Raw genomic sequence first — 19,751 nt, 5'->3', positions numbered from 1 at the left:
GTCAGAGCTTCGTTAGTCTCTCCCTGCGGGGCAGGTTTTCAGACCTTCCTGGCACATGTAACCGCCCTGTGATAGATGGACCACCAACAAACTGTCTGTGCGGGAGCGGGGTTGCCAGGATTAGAGAGTGGGGTGCCGGGAAGCACTCTTGGGACTGATGGGGGGTGAGGCCGACTGTTCTCCAAGCTCTGCCAGGGAAAGTGAGTCTGCCGAGAATGGCAGGAAGGAGGCGAGGCCAAGCAGCCGCCGAAGATAAACGGAAAGCCCCAGCCTCCCTGGCCTGGGCTGGGGGCTGACACACATTCTTGTGACCTAATTATCTCCTCTGAGGGAGCTGGATTCCAAAGGACAAAGCATCTTCAAAGAGGGCTGGGACGTGTTCCAAAGCCCCGCAGGAGGCGGAGAGGAGCTGGGGGGCGAGGCAGGGGAAAGGGGAGGGTTTAAAATAATAATAATAATAATAAAACTTCCTGCAGTTGTCAGGAGAACATGGGCCAGAGATATAGGAAGCAATCGAGGGCCTTTATCGTGGAAACACAGGCTCTGGGAGCAAGATTCCTGGCCAGCCGCGCGCCCAGCCTCGGAGCTGTCAGACGCCACATGTCAGCAGCAGCAGCCGCCGTGCAGGGGGAGGACTGAGTGTCCCACACCAGGCAGCTCAGAAGCAGAGAAACGTGCGTGCGTGTGAAGTTCAAACCAGACCCTTTCCGCTGGGTAGGAATAAGCCCCCTGGAAGGCGAGGATGGGAGCCGGGGGAGCCCTGCTGTGGTTACTGGGGGCTGCATGGGCTGCAATGGCTCCGGGACTTGGTTCCCACCTGAAAGGGAAGGACAGCCTTGACAGACCTCAGCACCAGGTACAGCATGGGCCCTGCAGCTACACCTTCCTGCTCCCAGAGCTTGGGGGCTGTTACCCCTCCGCTGCCGAATACCAGGTCTCCAACTCGCTGCAGAGAGATGCTCCTTCCGCGCCTGAGCCCAAGTGGCCAGCCAAGCGGCTCCAACAGCTGGAGAACATCATGGAAAACAACACACAGTGGCTGCAGAAGGTAAGATCCAGTCAGGGCCCGTTTGGATCGCAGTGGTTCTTGTACAGATTGCAGCAGTGCCTTCAGCATGCCAGTCCCTTTCCAAACGCAGGGCTTGGCCTGCGAACATGCAGCGTTGCCAACCTCCCTCTGGGACCAGAGAGTCAATGGGGGCTCCCTCTGCCCCTTGCATCAAGGGGCGGCCTCTTGCAGCTTGCTACCTTTCTGCTGCTGGGCACGAGCCAGGTGAGGACCCAGCTCGCTCTCCCCTAGCAGTGTTGCCGCTTCAGCATCAAAAGCTTCTTTGCACAGTAATGTGGGTGGATGTGACTCCAGGCTGCACGGTCACTTTTCTGACCATAACCATGTGGCGCTGGCTTCCTCGAGAGCATCTGGTCAAAGTCTGTGCCTGGGAACTGCTGTATAATTACTTTGTTAAAGGGACCAAACAGGCTTCTCACCTTGATCCAGACAGTCTCAGCATTACTGCAAGTAAGTTACCCCTATAGATGAGGAAAACAGTACAAGGGCTTGGATCATTTAAATGGGCAACTTATTTATTGATCCTGGGAACCTATCATCTCGCCTAATATTTAAATACCCCTTTAAAACTCTCTACTAGCCCCCTCCTGAGTGTGACATGCTTTCTGTCTCTGTTATCAGACATGTGTTCTGCTACTTGGCTGTGCCGAATGTTCCTTTACCAGCAGAGCCGCCGCAGAAAAATTCTTTTTCTGTTTTTCTTTCCAGTTATTTTAAAACACAGGAAATCAAACTCACTTGGGGTCATGGGTCTCTCCTTCATGAGCCGAGAGTTTGAGAGTGACTCTGGTACCGGTTACACGGGTGTAAATCAGGAATAACTCCACTTATACCAATGAACTGACACTGAAGTGAAACCAGTTTAGAAGCAATTTCAGAATCGAGCAGCATGGGTGAAATCCTGACCCCGTTGTCACTAGGAGTTCTGCCACTGACTTTTCTGCTGCCAAGATTTCACCCTGTGCCTGCAGGATATATTGGGCTCCTTCCTAAACTATAAATACCAATTGCTGCTTAGCATACAGATACCAGTCAGGCAGTAAAGGGGTTGTTTCCTTCCTCTTTGTTCCCAGGCTGCTATCAGGAGCATGTGTCTAATTCAGACTATATTACATCTCCTTCCAAAGACAATCTACCATAGGGTAGAACAAACTTCTTTACACTCTACCAAAGCAATAAGCAAATATTTGCACTAGGGGAGAATTTAGTTAAAAATAAATCCCCCCAAATAAAAAACCCATCAGCTCCAAGGCTGAGGGAATGTGAGCAGTGCAGGGGAACGTGTCTGAAAGTGATTAATACCCAGCATCACAACGCCCTTGTGGTAATACGTATCCCTGTCCACTCACTGGGACTACACGTAGTGCAGCATTGAGAGCAACGCTGTTTGCTGTGCAGGGGTCTCTGGATGAGACCTTAGCTCCCAAGGTCCTTCCCGCTCAGCATGGGCTCTAAGGATTCCACGGGACGCTGCTGGCAGAGTTGGGGATTTGCCCCAGAATCCTCAGCTGTGTTGCTTCTGTCCTGTCCGGGGACAGTTGTGGCTTCCTCCGGAGTGGTGGCTGAATTTCCGTGGTGCTGTGTCGTTTGGGGACCTGTTGAAAGACAAGGGGCTGCAGCAACGTAACCTATGGCATTCTTGTGATTGTGCCATACGGAGGCACGGTCTGGGAAGCTGCTGCAGCTGACCCAGACTCCGGGCAGGCATAAAGCATGTGTCTGGGATGAGGCACCAGGTTTTGTCTCTCGGAACTGGGGGGATTTAGTTGTCAGTGCCGCTAAACCTGCTCTGCATGGAAAAGTCCCCTTCTGTCTGCCAGCATGTTACAGGCTCCCGAGGCTGCTGCCCTCCCACGGGCTCAGGTCTCGATAGCAGCTTCTGCTTTTACAAACATGCCACACACTGAATGCACTGGGAGGGCAGGCTGAACAGAGCCTGGTCTGGGTGGGAGAGGGTGCTCCCCAGACTGCCCTGGCCCTCCGGCCCTGCAGGGATTAAGTGGAGATGCACAGACTGTTAGGAAGTGGCCTGGAAAACGTTCTCCTCAGCTGTTTCCTTTCCCTGGACACCCAGACGTGTGTTTATTGCCCAAGAGCCATGAATCATGTTGTCTAGGGTGGAAGGTAAACAGTGCTGACATGGTCCCCTGCTGCGCAGGACCCAGCGCTACGAGCAAAGCCGGGGTGCTGCTCCCAGGCCCTCTTGTTTTCAACACTGCTGGGATCGAGACACAGTTCCTCAGGCAAACTTATCGGGGAAGCAGGATTCTTCCGTGGCCAACTGGGAGCGCAGGGAGCCCAGCCAGAGGCGCTCTGCCACCCTGCAGCCCGGGGCACTGGTTGCTGGGAAAGGAGACACAGTCTGGTTAATTGTAAAGCCTTAACGCTGGTGGCTGAGCGAGGGGCAATGGGAGGGAACAGCAAAGAGGAATGCCAGGGGCTCACTGGCTGCTCCGTACTGGGCCTCTCTCTGGTTGCTCGGACTCCGCTCGTATAGCTGTGGTGGTCACCTGGAGCAAGATATGCTGGGCGGGGTGCTTCATCGCCTGCTAAAGACCCACCGTGGCTGGGACCTCTCCTTGAGAAGGCAGGTGCTGATGTTAGGGCCGGTCTCTCACCCTGGGCGCTGAGCTGGATCCGGCCCTGTCAGCTGCACACCAGAGGGAAAGCAGCAGCGAAAGCCCGGGTGTCTTGTGTGGCCCGCTCAGAAGTTCCCCTGCACCGAATTGCCGGCACGGCTGCCCTTGGCTTCCCGTCCAGACAGTGACCCGGTGAGAACCTGCTTCGCTTCACGCCCAGGATGACTGCAAGCTGGGGGCGGGGGGGGAGGGGAGCAGCATTAGGGCCCAGCTGATCCAATGTGTGAGGACTGGTGCCAGCTTCCCCTGACAGGACCTGCTGCTGTGCTTTGTGACCTGCCCATGGAATGTGGGCGCCACCCCAGGCGTACCGGGCGAGGGGCAGCCTGGGGGCTCTCGGGCTCTCTGACAGCCGCTAGACACTGCAGCGTATACAAAATAGAACTGGCCAGTTCTGAGCCTTAGGAAAAAGCATCATCAATCTCGCCAGGAGGGTCTGGGGGACGGTGCTCGGGGGGGGGAATCTTTGCAAGGAAGAGCCGACAGCCTAGTGCCCCCCCAAAATCTCCCATTAGCGGCCTTAAGAGTTTAGCAAGGTAGATGCCTCCCTCCCAACCTCACACCGAGCGTGGTCTAGGCCCGCAGGAGAGAGGGCTCCCTACCTCCAGGAGGCGATGATGGAGGGGCTGGTGGGTACAGCGGTGGATTGGGACTCTGGGGACCTGGGTTCACTTGCTGGCTCTGCTTCAGGCTTCCTCTGTGACCTCAAGCAAATCGCTGAATCTCTCACCTCAGTGGCCCATCTGCAAAGTGGGGATAGCTAACCAGTCCGTCCCGAGAGCTCCTCGGGGCAGGGGCTGGCTCTCACTGGTGTATATACGGCACTCAGCACAATGGGGCTCCCGGCACTGCCAAAATAATGCTGTGCCTGCCCAGAGAAGGGCGTGATAGGTTTTGTGCAAGGAGCCCAGGTTTGAAAATCAGGCGTCTTAGAAACGCAGATGGGGGTGGGGTTCCTTTTGCAAGTCAAAAAAGGCCTGGCAGAATTGTCTGTCACTCAGCTGTGGAGAGCCGCGCCACGCTTGGTGCCAGGCTCATGCCCCTGGTGCTGCCACATGGGAACCGGCAGGCTAGTTCTGTCAGGTGAGGTAGGAACCTCTGGTCAAGGACAAAGGGACGGGGGATTTTACAGCTCATGCTGACGCTGCCCGCACCGCTGTATTGTGAATGAGTCTGCTTGGCCATCGCTCACTCACAAGAACGAAGGTTTTCTGACTGACCTGGGTTCTGTTCTTAGCTCTGCCACTGACTCAGCCCATGACCTTGGCCAAGTCCCTCAGCTGTGAAAGATGACCCTGCCGAGTTACAGTATTGAGCAGGCCGGAACAAACCAGCTTTAACTTCATGTCGCCTGGTCCTGGCCAGGTGACCCCATGTTAACCATGACAGCCTGTACCTCAGGTGTCTCCTCCATTGACAGGGATCGTGACCTGGGCTCAATTCACTAACATCTGCAAAGTGCTTTCAGATCCTCCAGTGGACAGGGCCTGGTATTACTGCCAGACACCCAGCTTCCTGTTTATAATCTGTTTTATTGCTGAGACCCCCCGGGCAACTCTCCCCAAACAGCCCCCACCCTGCAACTGCTTCCGGCTGTGAATCAGCCACCAGTACTCCAGGAATGGAATGTGAGAGGCCGCCTTGGGCCCGCTGTTATGGGATATGTTCCTAGAAAGAATGGCAGGGGAACCCCGTCAGACAACGCTTTCCAGCCATTGGGGCTTAGAAGTGGCCAAATCAGGGTGGTACCACTGGAATTAAGTCCATGCTTTTTATTGACCGGTGCCCATTTCGAGGGGCCATTATAAACCCCACCCCCTTGTCGACAATCAGCTGGAATCCAGCCGGAGGCTTTTTGATTTACGTTGCAATTTTGCAGGAAAACCCTGATCCGAAGCAGCGGTTCCTGGCTGCTCAGGACCAAAACCCAGGGAGAGTTTTGCCCTTTCAGGATAGTCTTGGTGGGTACGCGTAACATCAAAGAGACCCAGATTTTAAAATAAAAGGGCATTTGCTGAGTAATAGGCCTTGTGCCAGGGACATGGCAACCCATTGTGGGAGGGGAATGATCGTGGAGCCTCCTGGCGCATTTGCAGCTGAATGAGCCTGGCTTTGCCTGAGCAGCGCGATCTTGTGTCGGAGCAGTCTGGGAAGGATGGGGCGCGGCTAAGAGACTGGCCTGGGCCTCAGGGGCTTCAGTCTCAGTTCTTGGCTCTGCCAGATGGTCTGTGGGAGCCTGGTGAAGTCAGTTCTGTGCCCTTCTCCCCTTTGTCTTGTCTAGTGACACTGTGAGCCACGGCCTGTCTCTTGCTAAATGCACATGCAGTACGCACTGCCGAGGGGCCCCGGACTCAAGTGGGACTTCTGGGCACAAGTAAGAGGACTGAGGATTCAGTGGGACAAGCAGTCCCTGCAATCAGCCCCAGCGTACTGCCTGCCCAAGGCTGATTTTAAATGTGCCTCACTCTTCAATTCCCCTAGAGATTCAGTATCATCCCAGTTTCCAATGGGTGTTTCTGCCTGGTTCCTAGCCCGCTCTCAGGGACTTCTAGTTCCCTAATAAAAGACAACAGGACACTAAATACCAGCCGATGCTCTTTAAACAGCAGCAAAGGGCCAGGTCCTGCAGACATGCCCTGCTGGGAGGTGATGTTTTACTACCATGAGCCTCAGGGCTTGGGCTATAGAGAGATGTTGCTGTTCTCTTCAGAGACATCATTAAACTGAGCTGCCCATCTCTGATAACTGCCCCAGCAGGAGGCAAGGATCTGGGGGTCTGGGCCAGCAGCCTCTCTCCAGAACAGGAGATAAAATAGCTGAGCCATCGGGAGGTACAGCGTGGCTGGTGCAACGGGGGTGCCTGTCAGAGCTGCTGCATACCCAGGATCAGTGTCTTTCTGGGCTAGGAAAAGTGCCTTGAAAACCTGCTCCCATCCTGCTTTGGTGTGAGAGAGGGACTCACGTTCATCCAGACCTGAGAATGTTGGAGGCTCTCCCAGAGTTGCCGGGAATCCATCAGCGTTTATTAATTCCCCCCACACCTTTTTTTTTTTAATTTTCTTTTTAAAATCTCTCTCCAAGTGAAACAAGTCACTGCAAAGCTGGGCCCGTCCTGCGTCACTTGAGGATGGGCTCCATGACACAGTCGAAGGATTAAATAAGTCCTTGTTTACATCTGCATAACAGAGGAAAGCAAAGCGATGTGGTGAAATGGGCCACTGGTACAGACACACCCCAGATAGATGGTCCCTGCCCCAGGGAGCTCCCAGTCCAGTGAGGAAGTCTGCGTACTGACATGGGAGGCACCGTTTGAGCCCCTGCTCCGGAGCAGCATGGCCCGTGCGCTCTCGGCTCGGACATGCGAAGAGGAGCCAAGCGCTGGCTGGTCGGGGGTTCCATTCCTCATGCCCCCATTACAATGGGAGGAAGTTTGGCAAATGCCCCTGGGGAGGATCGTGTTTGTACATGGGCAGGGAACATCATCTGCATAAACAGTGTGGAGAGCAATATTTATGCAGCGAGGCGGCCCTGAGAGCGAAACACACTCTGCCCCCTTGCCACAGGCTTTGGGGGCAGGGGGTCAGTTACAAAACAATAGGCAGAAAGAAGCAAGTGGGGCTTGGTTCTCACGGTCCCAGACTCTCACTCATTTACCACTCGTCCCCTCCAGCGCAAGGAGGGCACGGAGGGAGAACTGTCTAGTGGTTAGAGCACAACCCATTCCCAGCTCTGCCAGGCCCTGGGGGAGCGTAACTGCAGGCAACCCCACTGCACGTCTCTGTACCTGTCTCCTCGTCTGGAAAACTGGGGGGATCAGTAGCACTGCCTTGCCTTTCTGGGGGCGGGGGGGTTTAACCAAAGTGTGCGGAGCAGCTCAGACATGGGAGGCTAATATACGTGCTGCTGGCCAATATTATTAACCTGAGAACCTGGCTCTGAGGCGTGTTTTCTGGAGCGCATGTTGCATGTTTCACAGAAGGCAGGTGCCTAAATATCACGATGGTGGATGCACGGACGGACGGACGGACGGATGGCGGTGTGTGCCGGGGGTTGGATGGATGGACGGATAGATACAGAAGTGTGATTGGGGCTAGGTAGAGGAGTGTGCAGGGGTGGTCTGGCTGGCTAGGTAGAGGAACATATAGGGGGATGCATAGATAGATGGATAGGTAGGTAAGTAGGCATGCAGCCAAGTCAGCACACCAAGCTAACCTTCTTACAGCTACCGCATGGCTTTTATCTACCAGTGTCACACTGTTACCTATTGTCGGCGCATTGTGTAATCCCCGCAGTTCCAGTCCCACTGCTGAGGGAAGTGGTCATTTCCCACATAACCCCTTCTTTGCCTGTTTTTTATTCCCAGCTGGAGAGCTACATCCAGGAGAATGTGAAAATGGAGCTTGCTGAGATCCAGTTCCACACGGTGCAGAACCACACAGCTGCCATACTGGAGATCGGGAGCAGCCTCCTGAGCCAAACGGCTGAGCAGACCCGCAAGCTCACTGACGTGGAGACGCAGGTAACAGCTGGCTGGGCTGTCTCCCGAGCCATCCCCCAGGTGCTGAACCCCGGAGTCCTCGCGTGTGACTCCACGGACTGGAACGAGATTGCATTCGTTTACACCAGGGCTGGATTTGGTCCCCTGCTCATGGCAGAGAATGTTCCACTGCATCTCGCTAGTCTCCCTGCACGGTGATTTGTATATTTTGCTGGTGAAGCACAGGGGAATTCGATGCCACCGCCAGTGAAGACACCTAAATGACAAGTGCACCACTGACGCTGCTGTGATTTCAAACAGCTTCTCCCTGATCCCCAAAGTTTTCGACGGTGCGCTCCAGCTTTCAGAGGACCGAGGCTGGACACTTCAGAATTGCTCAGCACGTTGCATGCATGTTGGATCCTGGGCTCTTGTGAAAATCTGGCCTTTGGCTTTGGTGCCTACATGGAAGCTGAGTGTGCTGGGAAATCCACAGAGCCCTGCAAATCTGTGGCTGTCTGCTTCATATCCGTGGATATCCACGGACCATGTTTGCGGATCGGATGCAGATGCAAATTTTGTATCCGCGCAGGGCTCTAGAAATCCAGCTCTGACAGTGGGAGCTGAGCCCTTGAAAATCTGCCCCCAACTGCACTGAGGGCTCTACCGGGATAGGAAACCTAATCCCCAGTCTTCCTCCCCACCCAAACTTAGGCCAAAATCCATGTCCCCATGCAGGCTGCTCCTCCTGCTGCTGGGCTTCGGAGAGTGTTTCCCAAACCCACATCCCCTCAGATCCCATCCCTTCCTGACCATCCCACTCTGGTTCCTTTTCCCCCACCCAGGTTCTCAATCAGACCTCAAGGCTGGAGATCCAGTTGCTGGAGAACTCTCTGTCCACTAACAAGCTGGAGAAACAGCTGCTTCTGCAGACCCAGGAAATAAACAAGCTCCAGGAGAAGAACAGGTAAAAAACCCTTCTCTGGGTAGGGCTGTGACCACGCGGGGATCTGACTATCTCTGCCATACAAAATAGAAACAGGAGAACCCAGCGCGGTCTGGGACTTAGCAGCGTTTCTAGGGCCAGATCCCCAGCTGGTGTAAAGCCACACCGCTCTAATGACTTCACCTTCCAGGTGAGGATCTGGCCCATAGGACTTGACAAAAGTTTGGGGTTTCAGGGAATTCTTTGGCATTACATGAAACATTTCCCCCTTTCATTTCAAATATTTTTCATGGCAGATTCAGTAAAATCTCATTTTAAACCCCTATATTGCTAATTAACTGGTGGCCTGTGTTGTGAGCATAATAAAGACTCCTGTTTGGTTGAAATTCTTGCTCTGGCTCGCAGAACAACCAGGGGATGGGAATAAAATACAAAAGTCAGTGCAGCTCACAGGAACTTCTGTTTTGCAAAATGGATCCCAAACTCCAGAGCTTTGGAGTTCTCTTCTTGCCCAGAACCTACATTTCCAGAAGTGGTTCTAAGCGTCTCCAGGCAAGAGCCCTGCTCCCTTTCCTGGAATGCGGCGTAGGGAGGTGGGCGACTGTGTCTGATACTCAGGCAGCTGCTGCCTGCACTGACTGTAAATAAACATGCAGTGTAGATGTAGCCCTGTTGGTCCCAGGATATTGGAGAGACAAGGTGGGTGAGGGAATGTCTTTTATTGGACCAACTGCTCTTGGTGAGACAGACAAGCTTATTACAACAATCTGTGACCCCACTAACCCGCCTTTTGTCCTATGACTGCAGAGGTGTTAATGGGCCACTCCACCTTGAATGCTCCCTTTGAATATGTGACAGGTTTCAGAGTAACAGCCGTGTTAGTCTGTATTCGCAAAAAGAAAAGGAGGACTTGTGGCACCTTAGAGACTAACCAATTTATTTGAGCATGAGCCTTCGTGAGCTACAGCTCACTTCATCGGATGCATCCAACTCAGGGGATGCATCCGATGAAGTGAGCTCTAGCTCACAAAGGCTCATGCTCAAATAAACTGGTTAGTCTCTAAGGTGCCACAAGTCCTCCTTTTCTTTTTGAATATGTGCTAACTCTTTACACTAAACAATCCATTCCCCCTTGCATTTAACTGTGATGGGAGAATCTTTCCCAGACCTGCTCTGTGTGGCTGGAAAGCTTGGCTCTCTCTCCCCAGTAGGAGCTGGTCCAATAAAAGATATTCCCTCCCGCACCGTGTCTTGTAAAGAAATAGGTTGTTGTCCCCACAATTAGGGTGATTAACAGCCGGCTTAGGGCTCCTGCTTGGAGAGCGACAGCGCCGCACTGCACATCCCAGAACTGCTAAGGGCTTGTGTCAAGGGCCCCCAGTGTGGGTGCCGTGAATGGGACGGAGCTCCAGTGAGATCCCCATTGACTGGAGGTGACGACCCAGTTATGCTTCTGGGAACATCCTCCCTTGTAAATCCTCCCTGCAGCTAATGCCCCTGGCACTGAAGCTTGGAGAGCCTGCCTGGGAGCCAGCCAAGCAGCTCTGGCTGGGAGAGGGGCCTCTGCCAGAGCAGGGACTTGTCATTTAGGGGCTTAAGGCTCTTCCCCACCCCCTTCACCCCGGCCTGCCCCCAGCTCATTGCATTTGGGAAGGATGCTGACGGGAGACAGCACAAGCCCTGCCGGTACTGCTGAGCACTGTGCTTGCAGAGGCACAGCTCGAAAACGCATCCCCTAAAAGTTCAAAGCAAAGGAGGCCGATTCAAGAAAAGCCGGGGTGTGGAGTTTGGAAAAAACAGCCTGCCTTTGGAAAGCGTGGGGCTGGGAGCGCTGCGCTAGTGGGGGCCGAATGCCAGAGCCCCAGAGCCGTGCCTTCTTGGGGCCGGTAGCAGGCAGTGGTGCAGAGAATGTGCCCGATCTGTCTGGTCCTCCTCTGCCCTGTACCGTGGTATCTGGGCTCCTTCCAGTCTCTAGTGTGTTTCTCCTCACAGGTAAGGCGGGGCAATTATCCCCTGGTGCAAATGAGAACAGAGGCACAGAAACTAAGTGACCCAACCAAGGTCACACTTGGAATCTGGCAAAGCCAGGAGTGGAAGCCAGGGCTCCCAGGTCCCAGCCCAGCGCTGGCCCACCCCTCCTTGGCTCCCTCTCTGTGAGACTCCTCTTAATCCCCCCCCTTGGCTCCCTCCCCCTCAGCTTTCTGGAGAAGAAAGTCCTGGATGTGGAAGGCAAACACAAGGAGGAGCTGCAAGGGATCAAAGCCGAGAAGCTGGAGATGCAGGGCCTGCTGTCCAGGCAAACCCAGCTCATCCAAGAACTGGAGCAGCACCTCGCCACAGCCTCAGCCAACAACACGGTGCTGCAGAGACAGCAGGCATCTCTCATGGACACAGTGCACCAGCTCCTGAGCCTTGTTTCTCAGTGCAACCGTCAGTACTGTGGGGTGTGGTGGGGGAGGGCTGGGAGTGGCTGCTTGGGAGTCGGGCCCAAGCAATGGCCCAGCTCACTTGGTGCAAGACTGGGGGAGTGCAGGGGAGCTGCTCCCCAACTCTCAAGCTGCCCCACCACACTTTAATTTGAGCAGCCTAGGGGCTGCTCTAAATTGGAGGGTTGGCTCTGCTCCCTGTGGGACCCTGGGCATAGCCTTATCGCCACCAGGCCCCATCCCTTCCCAGGTTGGAGGGCTGGCATAGGAGCCGGCTGGGCTGGGTTTACACCTGTTGAGAATTCCCTCCTCCTGTGGGTTTCCAGCAGATTCTAGGCCATTGGCTCTACTCCGGCGGCTGGAGCAGGGGCCGGTGTCAGGGTGGCATGGCTCAGAGCCACAAGTGGTGCAGGGCTGGGGGGGTTCTCAGGGAGCGGGGACGGTGGGGTCAGTCCCCCCGGGCAGCGTCTGGAATTGAAGCAGCTGGGGGAAGAGCTGAGTGTCCCCTTGTCCGCTCCACCCAGAAATCTCCCCGGCCCCCAAGGCGGAGCAGAAGGTGTTCCGGGACTGCGGGGCCGCGTACAAATTGGGCCTCACTGCCAGCGGAGTCTACACACTGCACTTACCCAACTCCACAGCCACCACCAGGGTAAGTCTCCGAGCCCAGCAGCCTGCCAACCGAGCCAGGCCCCTCCGGCCCCAGGCCCTGGCAGACTTGGCCCAGGGTCTGGGATGTGCGAGCACATGGCTGCTGGCAGAGCCCCCGCCTTGAAGTAGCTTATTTACACCCACTAGGAGGGGCCAGTGGCAGAGGGCGGGGCGTGGGGTAAAGCACAGAGGGGCTGGGAGTCTGGTTTCTGGTCCCACCTCTGGGGGGATTGGGGGGTGGCTAGTGCCCGGAGCAGAGCAATGGGATTCTGGTTCTTTCCTCAGCTCTGCCACTGCTTCACTGTCTGGCCTTGGGCAAATCACTTCAGCTCTGCCCCTCCGCATATCCGTCTGCAAATGGGGTCTGCTAGCTGGCTGGCAGGGGGGTTGACGAGTGCGGGCAAAGCGCGCCGAGCACCTGGGGGGTGATGTGCCGGAGAGGGGCTGAGCATTAGTCTTCCTGAGATGCGGACGAGTGTCCCCGGCTCTGAAAAATGGCGCTTGTCAAACCAAAACAACCCCCGCCTGTCACCACCCCTCCACCCACCCCACTGGCCCACTCTGCCTCTCACGGAGGCCACAGTGGGGATGGTTACTAGCGTGCTTAGCCACAAGGCCGAGGCCAGGCCTGGGGATCACAGCCTAGCCCCTGCTTTGGACGTGGGGCCCTCGCGCTCGCAGCTAGTCTCCGGCAGGCGCGGGCCACACCGGTTCGTGGGACGGTGCTGTATGTGTCCAGCCGCGGTCATGCTGTCCCGTTCACAGGCGTTCTGCGACATGGAGACCAGCGGGGGAGGCTGGACTGTCATCCAGCACCGGAAGGACGGCTCCGTGGACTTCCACCGCACCTGGAAGGAATACAAACACGTAAGGCTTCCCTGTCCTGTCGGCAGCCAGCGCTGCCCCAGTGAGGCCGTGGTGTTGGACCCCCGGCATTTCCTCACACCGGGGCAGGAAGAGCTTCCCGTGCAGGCTAGGAATAGCCAACCGCTCCCAAGGGCGAAGGGCCCTCGCTTCCCCGCCCAGAGCCCCCGGTGGCCCTACACACGTGGGAAGGAAGAGGAGGAGCAGAGGTTACTACCTTATTGTTCAGGGCATGTGGTGAAGGCCTTCGCTCTGGGTACACGGGAGGCTGCAAACACGAACCCAGCGATGGGGGAAGAGATGGAGAGCGGATGCATCGCAAGGAGGGAACTGAGGTTGCCCCCCTGCTGTAGGGTCAGGGTAGTTTTCACGTGTGTGTGTGTGTGGGGGGGGATACAGAACCTGTCCGATAAACTGCAGGGCGCCAGCCCAGACCCTTCCCCTACCCCCCTCACTTACCTGTGCTGCAGACCCAGTGCCGGGAGGACCCCGCTGTGAGAAGGGGACAGGAGTAGTGCACAGCCACACCGGGGTGTTGTGATGTAAAGATGGGGAGGTGCTCAGACACTGTGGTAACGGGGCACAGAAGTACCGCAGACAGAGAGGCCATGACCCGGAGATTCTGTGCCACCAGCATTCCTGAATCAAAGCAGGCCAGGCCCTGCTTTCCATGGACGGCCCAGGGTCCAAGGGGATGTCACACATAGATGCCCAAATTGCTAACTGGTCAAGGGAGGGAGGGTTCTCCCCCAGATACCAGGGAGTGGCCCCTCTCCTGGGAGTTGGTTGCTTGTGTTGTATGGAAGGGAACATCAGGATCCATATCCTTGGTGTTTGGAAAGAGCCCAGCTGCTCCAAGTGAGCTCCAGATTGTAGGGTTTCTTCCACGTGGCGGGACAGTTTTAGAAGATGATATCTCAGCCAGTCCCTCCGGCCTGCCCACTGAAGTCAGCAGAGACGCACCGTGCATGGATTTGGCTCTGTGAGCCCCCATGGGCAAGTGGAGACATGGCGAAGTGTCTGGCGCACTGACACTCTCCGCCATTTGAAACACTCCTGCGGAAAAGCTCTCTGTGAAGATGCTGGAAAAAGATCTCAGATCCTGGCTGTGGTTTCAGCTCATTCACATGTGAGTCACGTGGCTGGCCCTGGAAAGTGGTTTTGTAGCCACAGCGTAGGGGGTGTGGGTGTGGGTGTAGGAGAGATTCTGTGTCTCTTCCAAGAAATGGCCTGGTTCCATACATGGCAGGAGCAGGAGTCTCTGAAACTCCTTCCTCTCATGCACTGACTCAGCCTGTGGTGTTGTGCGGTGCCCTGGTTGGCCTTTTGTAGCCTGAGTCTCGCGCTGTAATGTCAGGGAGGGGAGCTATCTGGGCACAGCAGGGCTAACCAAGGCAGTTGACTTGTGGCCTCTCCAGAGAGGTTACTGGTCAATGATCCATTGTCTGGATTCATTCAGAATTCCAGAGACCAGCACAGAGCTCCCTGGACCACGCACACTGTTGTGGGGCTGGTAGAGCGAATGACGTGTTGCAAAACCTGCTTCCTTCCGTGTTCCTCCTTTCAGCCCATCTTGGGCACCTCCTGGCCTTTGCCCGGCTGCACTGAACATGGCGGTGCCATGGGAAGCCATTCTAACCAGATCCAGATGCCAGAGCCTGAGGCGTCCCAGAGGCCCAGAAGTGGGATCTTAATCCACACAGTGATGTTCTAGTTACAAAGCTACCATTGTACATACACTTCCCCCAGAGCAGAGCAGAGCTGGCCCCTTCGGCCACAGAAATCACAAAGCAGGAACCTGGGGACTCTGCTTTCTCTGGCAGCAGCCATGAAGCACGAAGCCAGGTGAGCCCCCCTGCTGCCGGCTGGTTCTTGGCAGCCTCCTCCTGCTTCATTGGGTTTCTGATCTTTCCATGCAGGGCTTTGGGTCCCCATCTGGAGAATACTGGCTGGGAAATGACTTCATCCACCGGCTCACCGCTCAGGGCTCCTATTCCCTCCGAATCCAGCTTCGGGACTGGGACAGCAACGAGGCCTACTCCCTCTACGGGTATTTCCACCTGGGCAGCGAGGAGCAGCTCTATCGGTGAGTCTCGCTTCGCCCAGCTTGCCGCAGATGGGCGTAGCGATTTGTGCGCAAAGGATGACCCCGCCCCGCCCATGATGGCAATCAAGCCCTTGCCAAATCCACTAGACCCACCTGGTCCTGGAGAGCCAGGATCAGCCTCTGGGTCTCCTGAACGGGGGGTTAATCCCCACTCACTCATCCCACACAGCAGAGTCCAGAGAGATTTCATGGGTACAGCACGTGGCATGGAGAATCTCCTGCCTTTCCCACACTGCAGCAGAAGCTTCTCTTGCATTGTACATGGGCCAGCTGCTGCCTCAGCACCCCCTTGTGGCCTGAGGTTGCTCTGCAGGTGCCCTGCCTCAGTTTCCCCACTTCTCAGGACTCTGTCAATCAAGCTCTTCTCTCATTCAGTATCCCTTCCCCCTGGGGGCTAGATTTATTAACATCAAAGCATTCCCAAAATATAGTTCTCAAAACTGCAGCAAATCCAGACACATAGGCTTTCCTGCTGGGGCCTCTCAGGCCTTCCCTGCCCAGAGCCTTTCCCTGAAGATGCAGCGTTCCCTGTTATGTTAAGACCCCCCAGGTATGTCTGACAGGAGGACACAATTCCATGAAACCTTTTCAAGAGTCTCACGCACTTCCTCCCTGTTCACTGAATTCAAATATGTTTTACAGTGAGCGTCCTGCTGCCTCCAGGGTGGCCTGCACTCTGCAAACGAAAGAGGCTAAGCACATGCCCTTTGCTAAAACCCAATGGAACCTCGGCCTCAGAGCTTTGAGAGCTGCTTTAAATCCAGATTTTCCAGTGGGTTCTGTGCTTGGCACGCTAACCCTGCTCTCCTGAGTTTCAGGTCTCTAAGACGAAGGGCAGAAATCTTAGTCTGTGCCAGATCTACAGCCTGTGGAAATCAGTGGGAGTCTCTCCAGTGGCTGCACTGGGCTTTGGTTCTAATTGATCCCTCCAGTGAACACAAATCATGGTTATTGGAATGGCCACCGCAGCTCCACACCCCGCTAATGAATGGGGATTGGGGTTGCTGGCAGGAGACCAGGCTCGTTCTCCATTTGTCTGATCTAACAGCTTTTCCCCAAGCACTGAGAATTTGGCTCTGGGAGTCCAAACCTGGTGAGACACAGACAGCTTTTTCAGGAATTTTAGAGGCGTTTTTACCCTGGATGTTGGGGCAGCTTTGGGCTATGCTGTGAAATTCTATCTGCAAACACCTAAGAGTCCTCACTACCCAGTTTGCTTTTCATCACCCTGGCACAGCAGCTTGTGTACATGGTTTGCCCTGATGCTGTCTTTGTTTTGTGCCATGGGAAGCAGGGCTTTTGACAAGTCCTTCTTGGCAATCGGCCTCAGCAAAACACAAGGTCATGGGTAACAACCCACATCCAGCAGCTGACACAGCTCCATGGCAGGTCCTTCACTCGACTCCTCGCATTCCATCCAGCTCCAGACAGGCTGGCCAATGACAGCATCAAAAGCAAGGCCAGCGGGTCCCTTTCCAAGCCCAGCACCCCAGAGTAGCCGTTACCACCCACGCAGCTCGGATCACTCAGAGGCAGCACTGTGGGTTCTTACGCTGTTATTCCGTAGCTGGCCCATGAGCAAGAAGGGGTCACTGTCCATCCGAGTGCCCCATCCGTGGTCTCCAGGGCTAGACACAGCCGCGAGAGCTCCTTGGCTGCAGCAGCTGGAAGTGCAGGGATGCCGCTTTTGAAAACCCAAAGCCACTGTTGCATCTTGCTTTTGGAGCCCGGGGTGGCTGGAACTGTGCAGTGGGGGCCCTGCGTTTCTCCCTGACCGGGCCGTTGGTCCAAACACAGTTGCAGCAGCAGGGGACGCTCGGCTTCACAGCTGCAGCAAGTCCCAACTCCTTGATGCCTGCCGGCAATAATATTTGTGTCTGTGCATGTCCAGGGCGGGAAGCTGGTTCTCTTGCCTGTAAAGCCACCAGCTGCCTCAGCTAGTCAGGACACCAGGAGAACAATAGACCCTGCGGGCCCGAGTGCCAAGCTAAATAACCCCTGTCTCAGGCTGCATGTTTTTGTGTGAGACAGAAGCCAAACAAACATCGTCTGTGTAGAGTAGGCAGCCTTCCCTGAGAACGGGCAGTGACCGCACACGGCAAATTGCTGAGGGGACAATACTGGCAACTGCTTTGGAAACTCCTATTCTCGCCCACACGCACGGCTCCAGGGCCCTGGGGACATCTGGCATGACTCCAACCACCCACCTTTCCCCCCGTCCCCGAGTCAGTGCCCTCCGGCAGACCCCCCAGGCCATCCCACTCCGGAGAGCCAGCAAAGGAGGCCAAGCACAGCCGGTGCGACAGGCACAGGGTGGGACTGTCTCACAACGTCTGTCCCTTTGTGGATTCTCCTGGGTTGGGAGGGAATGGGGCATTGCCCGCTCTGGTGCTGCTCATGAAGTCATAGCAGCTTTGGCCTGTCTCTCTCTGTGTTCAGGCAGCACCCAGCGCAAGGCGGGCATAGAAATGGGCAGTGCGATGGGGCACTCTGCCCCTTGGGGGCAGGACTGCCCACTGGTCATCCCGTCAGGTGATGCGGCCTTTACGGTTTCAGGTCGTTGGACACACAAGGCCTGAGGAGATATAGGGAGAGAGGAAAAGGGTCCAGGGAAGAAGTAACAGTTAAAAGGGATCCTGTTACTGGGACCTGGAGCCTTGCGGGGGGCAGCGCAGGGCTCCCTTCTCCCCCCAGCCACCAAGGAATGAGTTGGGAGAAGGGGCCAGTGTAAACGCTGCCTCCACCAAGCACAGGGCAGGTGCCTATAGACACTGGGCAGCTAGAAGGCTCCTGCAGGGCCCGGAGTTAGCAGGGAGAAGACAGCAGCAGGGGAAGGACTGTTTGGTAAAAGCGCCCCACTGGCGGAGAAGCTGGCGAAAACCCTGCGGCTGGCCTGAACCACAGCCCAGCCCCGAGCTGTGGAAATTCCTGCCCTAAGGAGGGAAGCGGGAAGGACAGTTTGGAAGACAGCCTGGTGTGTGCCAGAGAAGCTGCGGACTGGAAGGCTCTGAAGCCTCTGGGGTTTGCTCCCTTTGTGCTGCCCATTTCTAGGCCTGCCTTGTACCGTGCCCACCTGGCCTCCCGCGTCCTGGTCTCCCGGGGTCTCCGGCCCCAGCATGGCAGCTCTGGTGGGGACTCGCCAGAGGCGCCTCCTGGACAGCCCTGTGTCTGTGTCTCCCCAGGCTCCACGTGCGGGACTACAGCGGGACGGCCGGCAGGACGAGCAGCCTCAGCCCCCCGGGGACGCCCTTCAGCACCAAGGATGCCGACAACGACCGCTGCGGCTGCAAGTGCGCTCAGATGGCGACCGGAGGTAACTGCCCCCACGGGCACTACGGGGCCCGTGCGGACCCCCGCCGTGGGTGGGCTAGGTGTGGTTCGTAGCAGACTCAGCCCTGAATGACCGTGCAGACGCTGGGAGGCCTGTAATTGGGCCTCTTCTGTCGTGGTCCATCTAACTCTCCCTGCAGGAACTGGCTCCCCCTGGGTCCAGCCGAGTATTCTCCAGGATCCTCGGCTGCACCGGCCGTCTAGCCCCGGGCACATACAAATTATGCTCTGATGCTTTCCTTCCCGGGGCAGCGCTGGGAAGTGACAGCCCCACAGAGAGCCAGCCTGTGCCCCAGCCCCCACCTTCGCCGAGTGGCCGCTGGCTGGGGCTCTGGTGCGCCGTCCCTCTGACCCCCCACCTCTGTGCCCTAGGCTGGTGGTTCGATGCCTGCGGCCCCTCCAACCTGAATGGGATTTACTACCCCGCTAGCCCCGCGACGGTCCGCTACAACGGCATGAAATGGCACTACTGGAAGGGGCCCAGCCACAGGCTCAAGGCCACCACCCTGATGATCCGGGCTGCGGACTTCTGAGAGGCCCCAGACGGGACGGCACCCTGGGGCTGGGGCTGGGCCGTCCCTGCAGGGGAGATGGGCCAGGCTGCGGCTGCACCAAGGCTCCGGTGGTACCGCGTGAACGGCCTCCCGCACGTGGGTCTGGCCCCGAAGGGCGAGCTTGCACAGCGCTGTGGACACCTGCTTAGCCCTGCCTCTGTACGGTGCCTCCTCCCCGCAGCACCAGAGCTCGCTCCCAGGTGCCGGCCATCGAGGATGGGCCTGAGCAGAGGTGGCCCCGTCCCGCTCGTCCAAACGCAGCCTGCGTCTAGGTCTTAATCTCCTCCCTGTTCAGGGGCTGGCTCACAAACATCCTGCTGTTTCCTGGGGAGCTGGGGGCTTGCGATCCTGGTGTCAAGTTGTTCAGATAAAGCATCAGTGGAGAGCTCAGCTGTGCTGGAGTGAGTCCCTGGGTGTGAGCTGGGGGACTGATCCCCAGTGGGGAGCGGGGTCTGCAGATAAAATGGGGTGATGGGTTTTCTCTCATGTACTCGCTGTACAGCTCAACCCCCACATCTACTGCAGACGCGGAACCTCCCCAGAGGCAGGGAGGTGCCGATCCAGAGCTGAGGGTCAGCCCAGCAGAGGCAGGGCCGGTAGAAGGCTTGTACCTGGAGCCACTGGGTCTGGCTGCAGGCCCGTCTACTCCGACTGTAAAGTGCTGTGCGGACCAGGCTGGCTGCATCCCTCT

General features: G+C 56.5%; 1 protein-coding gene across 1 annotated transcript; it reads left to right on the top strand.

The window, feature by feature from the left end:
- The first annotated feature begins 484 nt into the window (after positions 1–484).
- LOC144277204 (angiopoietin-2-like) lies at positions 485–19,433 on the top strand. Its single transcript, XM_077837865.1, has 9 exons — positions 485–1,048; positions 8,072–8,227; positions 9,031–9,152; positions 11,329–11,561; positions 12,082–12,206; positions 12,971–13,072; positions 14,989–15,155; positions 18,359–18,489; positions 18,879–19,433. The coding sequence occupies exons 1-9, from the start codon at positions 743–745 to the stop codon at positions 19,037–19,039; spliced, it is 1,503 nt and encodes a 500-aa protein (XP_077693991.1). The 5' UTR covers positions 485–742; the 3' UTR covers positions 19,040–19,433.
- Positions 19,434–19,751: the final 318 nt, after the last annotated feature.

The sequence above is a fragment of the Eretmochelys imbricata genome, chromosome 19 (assembly GCF_965152235.1).
Source record: "Eretmochelys imbricata isolate rEreImb1 chromosome 19, rEreImb1.hap1, whole genome shotgun sequence".
Lineage (NCBI taxonomy): Eukaryota > Metazoa > Chordata > Testudines > Cheloniidae > Eretmochelys > Eretmochelys imbricata.
Note: the sequence above shows the minus strand (reverse complement) of the source record. Positions and strands in the feature narration are given on the sequence as shown.